At 47.4% G+C, this 7,023-nt stretch overlaps 2 protein-coding genes across 2 annotated transcripts in view; one reads left to right on the top strand and one right to left on the bottom strand.

Annotated features, from left to right (window-relative positions):
- Positions 1 to 2,164, top strand: part of SARC_06805 (hypothetical protein) — a gene marked incomplete at its 5' end in the record, with an annotated part of 5,913 nt that extends 3,749 nt beyond the window's left edge. The window contains 4 exons of the mRNA XM_014299271.1: positions 154 to 474; positions 921 to 1,010; positions 1,361 to 1,522; positions 1,919 to 2,164. Of these exons, the coding sequence (XP_014154746.1) occupies positions 154 to 474; positions 921 to 1,010; positions 1,361 to 1,522; positions 1,919 to 2,086 (741 nt within the window). The 3' untranslated portion in view covers positions 2,087 to 2,164. The remainder of the gene's footprint in view (positions 1 to 153; positions 475 to 920; positions 1,011 to 1,360; positions 1,523 to 1,918) is intronic.
- Positions 2,165 to 4,289: 2,125 nt separating this feature from the next.
- Positions 4,290 to 5,851, bottom strand: SARC_06804 (hypothetical protein; the record flags this gene model as incomplete). Its single annotated transcript, XM_014299270.1, has 3 exons — positions 4,290 to 4,385; positions 5,187 to 5,697; positions 5,743 to 5,851. Coding segments are annotated over 3 exons (716 nt in total), but the record flags the coding sequence as incomplete, so codon positions are not given.
- Between the last annotated feature and the right edge of the window lie 1,172 nt (positions 5,852 to 7,023).

The raw sequence follows: 7,023 nt of genomic DNA, 5'->3' as shown, positions 1-7,023 counted from the left end.
TATATACATATATATATACATATATACAAATTATATATACATATATATATATATACATATATTTATATTCCCCTCCTTTTAAACTACTACCCCTCCCTAAACCAATATTTCAACCCCAAACCCTTGTACCCGCCTGTCCCCACCCCACCCCAGTCCGGTGACATCAACACCAAGTTCATCGAGCAGGTCTACCCCGACGGGTTCAAAACCACGGAACTCTCCGCCCACGAGATCAAGTCTCTCATGGCTGTGGCCGCCATGATGAACGATCGCATCTACCAAAGGTCCTACGAGTACTTGGGCACCAACGAGTCGGCCAACCCCAACGCACCCGCCCACACACACACGGCCAAGCACCCCAAGAAGTACATGGTGCTGCTGGGCGAGGAGGAGCTGCCGGCCGAGGTGACGTACGGCACCGGAAGTGACTGTACCGTGCGCGTGGGTGAAGAGACCATCACGCTTAGTGGCGAGGTGTGTGCTTGTTGTATGTTGTATGCTACATGTTATGTTGTAGGTTATAGGTTATAGTGTGTGGGGTGTGCACCTGAAAGGCCTGGGCGGTGTCCCTGGACTGGGGCGTAGTTCCCATCCTGTGTCTTGTTGACGTGGAAGGTGGACGGACGGTTGCATTGTAGTATAATGAACTAAACCACACCCAAACAACAACAACCAGTGCCTCTATCGACAGGCACTCTAATTGCCCACTGTATATCCAACAGTTCAATCTGGACGGGACGATGCCATGTTGTACTCAGGTTGCGTTTGCTGGTGACTGATAATGTGTCTTGTATGTATGTTCGATTTCTTTCTCGCTAGCGTACATTGTAACTCAATATTGTTTGTAATTCAAACTATCTTTCACCAATTATGGCCGTAACTCAAAGATTGTACCTGACCATTCACTTCATCGGTTACAGTGGAGAGTTCACGCACCTCTGATGGAGGCGAAAATCAACGGCAAGCCCATCACCGTCCAGCACTTGGGCTCTGACTCATACATGATGCAGGTACGTTTATTTGTGGTGCATGTGCGTTTATAGACTAGATACACACACTTCCTTGAATATGTAAGTGCTCTTATACAAGATGCCAATACGTTCATACATTGACGCACGCTCTTTTGCACATGATACCGATATGTTTGTGCATGATGCAGATTCATTAGCGGGATTTAGGGTTTTAAGAGTGGCCATCAATCTCATTATTATATTAGTACACCACCAGTCACCAACACACTATCGGCAGGCGCACCTTACCCTCTCACCCATCACACGGTGTATGTGTCATGTGCCCCACTCTTCCTTATCCCTTTGTACCACACCTCATCCCGTCCACTCTACCTACCCATTCACCACAGCTTGGATTCAAGGGTTCTATCTACCCCGTACGCATCTTGACCGAGACCCAGCGGGCGCTGTACACACATATGCCTGAGCCAGTGGAGCTAGACACATCACTGATGGTGGTGTCGCCCATGCCTGGGCAGATTGTGGCCATGAACGTGAAGGTCGGAGACACGGTAAGTGCACTCTAAACAATAACATGTTAAGTATGCCTGAGGTGTTTGTACCAGCTCTGTGTGGTTGTGCTACAGTTGAGATGTATTGTCCTTTGGCGCTCGATGGCTGATTCGAGATGTGACCGGTGTTGTACTACGTGGCGGTGGGCGTAGGCGAAACGCGTGCAACGCTTTACCTCAACCTGCACATGTTCATACGCTGTGGTGTTTGCTTCTGTACCATACATTGACCATAAACGTTTTCCTCTCGTCCTCACATTGGAATGCGCGCTGTCGCTGTTTTATTATTGGTCTATATTAACATGCTATTACCATGATCTATACTAAAATAAACTAAAATACTATTTCCCAACGGACTATACTAACATACTATTTCCCATTGGTCCGCACCCATAGGTCGGTGAGGGTACGGTTGTCGCCGTAGTAGAAGCCATGAAGATGCAGAATTCTTTGCGAGCCGGCTGCTCAGGCAAGATTATCTCTATCAACGCACAACCGGGAGAAAACGTTTCAGCAGATGACATCATCATTGAGTTTGAGAAGGCACCCGACGCAGCCATCTAAGAGCGTACGGTTTTAGTGCTCACGCGTACATAGTTAGTTCCGATTAAATGTAATAAGTTTAACTTGAACCTTCGGCAAGCGGAGTGGCCTTGTAGTCCAATACAATACATGTCGTGTGCTGAGCGTGTGTATTGTATGCCATGGCCACTTTCTCATTCACTTATTCATGAATGGCTTCTCTCGTCGTAGTCGTTCGTGGGTGTGTTGATCACTCTCTTTTGACTTGTTTGTACGTCATTCCGTATACCCTGCACATTAGAGCGTCATGCACGTGCGCAGTGAAAGCGTTTTTCTTTTTCATTTGGGGATCGTACCTATCCAGTTTTCCGGCTGTCCATTTGATAATAGCTGACCTATTACTTTTTTTTGGTGTCCTAAAAGACTTTCGTTCTGGGCTATCACATTTGTCAAATCAGCTGTAAGCGTATAGACATAAGTATACCATCCTGGCTTTCGTGATGGTTAGATACGAGCTGTTGATCAATACATGCGTCCGCCTATAATATACCTAATATACCTTGTCCTTTATTTTCGTAGGACAATACTCTTAGTCCTGTATTTTCGAAGACCATTCTTAAGCCTTTATTGTTTTTCTCGCGTGTGCTCAATTGGGGTTGTCTGCCAAACCCCTCATATTCGTCATTCCATCCCCGCGTAGTATCCAGAGCTTACCTACATATCTATCTACATGGCTTTGTTTTCCTTGCTTACTGCTGGGGTTTCCAGAGCACAGGCATCTCTCGTCCACTATACCGATGAAGGATGCTCCTCGGCCAATACAGCTACTTCGACAAATTATTCTTTGTCATGGCTCGACCTGTCCCCCCCCCCCCACTTCGGTAGTTGGTGTGCGTCTGTACTAGATTTGAGTACATAGCTGATACCTATTAGCTTCACCGTCTCATCTACCACTCCGTATAAGCTCAGGCAGTGCTAAGCACATGACCTTGTGTGCGTGTTGTGTACATATGCGCGAATGATATGTCTTGATCACCGTGTATGCAGGGCGTCAATATGTCCCTATAAACAATACTGGTAATGTACCCCTGTAGAGACTTATTTGCCAGCCACGACTCAACTATCTCCGATGGCTTGCATTCCCACACCACCGCAGTCGCCTTTTCCAACATCACGTTCTACCCAGATAAGACACCCGTCCTATCAAACTATGCGACTGTGCTTTAGGCACTGGCATACAAGGAGCCGAAGACACACTCGGCTGTGGTCCGCATCATGCTACCGGCTGCTATCTTACGCGACGTGCCTGTAACAGCACCCCATGGGCATTAGTTCACACCCACGGCCTGTGCCACTGATCGCTTTCTCCTGTCTGCATATCAAATGGTGTGGGTGTTCGGGTGGTATCGATGTGCAGTGCTTTAGTAACGCATGCTGACGTATGCATCTATGGCGTGTTATGCCAAGGCTAGTAACGCACGCTGACGTATGCATCTATGGCGTGTTATGCCAAGACTAGTAACGCATGCTGACGTATGCATCTATGGCGTGTTATGCCAAGGCTAGTAACGCATGCTGACGTATGCCTCTATGGCTTGTTATGCCAAGGCTAGTAACGCATGCTGACGTAGGCATCTATGGCGTGTTATGCCAAGGCTAGTAACGCATGCTGACGTATGCATCTACGGCGTGTTATACCAAGGCTATCTGTACAGGTGACGTGCCGCATATCAATCGAAAGTCCATGTGGACATGTGATCGAATGAGCTTCTCATGGCGGTGTAGATCGTGCCTGTTTCTCTGAGGTGTTGGGAATGTAGCTGCAGCTTCAACTGCGTCTGCATCTTCCTCTGCCCCTTCATGACCTACTTGGCATTTCCTTTTAAATCCTTTCAGTTGTGTGCACAACTACAAGCCATGAAACGTGCTCAACTCACGTACATAACAATCTGTGTGCGCTTACAGTTATACATACGCTATACCCTCAGTATATATATTCATAAATAAATTTTGCATTAACGAAGTAGCCAGGGTCAGCGAAGCCTGGTATGAGAGCACGGTGGAGTAGAAAGAGGATTGGATACAGAACCAATTTATATTCAAAGACGCAACGAAAAACACTTCGATATTGACCTGATTTGATGGACCCAAACTCACACGACACGACAAACAGGAATCAGGCTAGTTTGTAGTGCTACCATACACTTCGTCACACGAATCACGTCTGCGTGTGTGTGGCGTATGTTCAGTCAAATGCATACCGTGTTTGATTGGTCCCCCAGGTCACTTGATTAGGTTGTCCGGAGGTGTAGGAGGTTCCGACCGTGAAGGTAAGGCCGTGCTGTGGTAGGTAAAAGATAGGTTAACAAATAAATATATACATATATACATACACACACACACACACACACGCACACACACACACACACACACACATATATATATTTATATATATATAAATATATAAATATAAATATAAATATAAACATATGTAAACATATATAAACACACACACACACACACACACACACACACATTATATATATATATATATATATAGGACTGCGCTAAGACTAAGGGGGTGTTGAATACAGAAAGGTGCAAAGGGATGGTTTCTCGAAGTGTATCATGTTGCACGGGGGATGGGGACATATCAAGCTGAATAAAGTTGTGAGGGTGTGACTTATACAAGCTAGGAACAGATTATTTTCTGTGTTGGATGTGAATACGCGAAGCATGTAGGGACATATACTTCAAATGAAAGCCGACTCAACTCTACCTGCCAGGTGCGAATGCATTGTTTCCCATCACATCAGACTTTCTAGTACCAGGCATGGGAAGAGCAGCTTTCGGCTTGACAGAAAAAGAACATCTACATAGTTAGAACACACACGCACACACAAACACACGAACACACGAACACACACACACACACGCACACACACACACACACACACACACACACACATATATATATATATACATATATACATACATGCCTGTAAACAACGACAGGCTTCATCGAATCTGCACATAGGGAACAAAGTCGTGAATGAAAACTACTCACAGGCATGTGATTATAAAAACCTATACATGCCGTCAAATTCGAGACGTTCAAATCGATCACCCAACAAGTTAATACCTCAAACGCGTACAACAGTCGATTCAGCAGCATCTTGCGATCCCGATTGTCCGGCAAGTAGGCGATCCGTCGTGCTCCCTGATGTTTCACACCTGGTGAGGGGTGGTACTGTTGCTGCATACCCGCGGAAAACGGATACATCTTGTATTGCATCGTCCCAGACGGCTGGGTGCCCCTCATCCCCTGCGCCACTGGTGCTCGGCAGATAGCACACGCCATACTATTCGCTAGGGCTGCGGCCAGACACCCCTCGTGGTACTGATGTGCACAAGCCTTCAGCGCCACACAAACCCGCGCACGCTCCTGGTCTCCATCCACATCGATAGAGCTTCTATCCGACGCAGACGTGGTCGTATCTGGCTCATGCGGCATTCGCGTTGGTGCCAGATCCTCCAGACACACCATGCAAGGCTCGTTGCTGATGTCCTGTGCACGGACGCGCTGGTATGGATTGCTGTGAAGACTAGCAAGGCTAATGGGACACGCGTACATGGCTGTGCCGCCCAGTGGACTGTGGGTGGTGCACAAGGGGTACCTACCAGACCAGACAGGGTACCTGTCAGACCAGACAGGGGCTGGTTGACCCCGGGCAGTCGGTTCTGCGGTGCAGTGCTGTGGGTGACACCGTGGTGCTTCCACTGTTGCAGAGTAATTTCTGGCCAGTGCTGTGGGTGACACCGCGGTGCTTCCACTGTTGCAGAGTAATTTCTGGCAAAATCGCACCGGGTGCAGTCACTGTAGTGTCAGTGTCAGTGTCAGTGGGCATAGGCTTATGGACAGGCACAGGGCCAGGCGCACAATCCAGAGCATCTACGTCAATTACTTGGTTGGTGTGTGTGGGCGGGGGGTGGCGGTGGCTTGAAGGTCTTCTGGTAGCTGGTTAAGCACAGATTCAATAGCCTTGAATAGGGCTTCATGGTAACTCTAACTCCAGAGCAGTTCACGTCCGGTCTAAAAGGGTGGGGTGTGGGGGGTGTATGGTGGGATTTACTTTTGGAATAGTAAAAAGCTCAGCTAGGTAGACATGCACTCGAGCTGGAGGTCGTACGTAGAGATGCGCATACACAGATATGAAGCACATATACCAAAAGTCTATACACAGGGACAGAACGATACCTTTTATATTATGGCCGTGGCACACATACACAAACTCATCGCACTATTCGGCAATACCCCTCCTCATCTGAATTGACCCATAAAATCCACAACAAAATACATACCAAAAAGAACACACGTGCACATTACACGTGTACAATACACGGTGTATTTGTACATGCACAGGCAACATACGCCGTCCCACACTCCAGAAAACACACACGACTGGGAGAGGGTTACCTCAGTCGTGAGTAGCTCGGGCACAAAGCTCCACACCGGGGCTATCTGATCGGATGATTTAAGAACAATCTGCGTATTCAGCGGTTGATTCCTACAAAAACCTGACATATAGCACAAGAGAGCATGGTGTATACAGTCCATGCGATCAGCGACGAAGCCACAACAGCGAACCAACCAGTTCATGGGTATTAAAGTGAGCGACAGAGTGATTTAACTGCCCCGCGCGCGAGTATCAATGACCTCAGGGTATGGTACTGTATGTACCGAACACGCGCAACTGGGTAATCTAATCGCACACACACGAAGCCTTAAGGGAGCATGTGCAGCCAAGAAAGGGGTCGCTCCAAAGCTATACCTCAAACATGCCCGCGGCACACGCGGACATCCCATACACATCGAGCAAGCGCACAATCTTAGCACAAAACCCCATACGACAGACACAACACATAGCTATGTAGATACATGTCTATGAATCTGAGCTATGTAGGTATATGTCTATGAA

The sequence above is a fragment of the Sphaeroforma arctica genome (assembly GCF_001186125.1).
Source record: "Sphaeroforma arctica JP610 unplaced genomic scaffold supercont1.504, whole genome shotgun sequence".
NCBI lineage: Eukaryota > Ichthyosporea > Ichthyophonida > Sphaeroforma > Sphaeroforma arctica.
The sequence above is the reverse complement of the archived record's forward strand: the minus strand, read 5'-3'. Positions and strand labels throughout refer to the sequence as shown.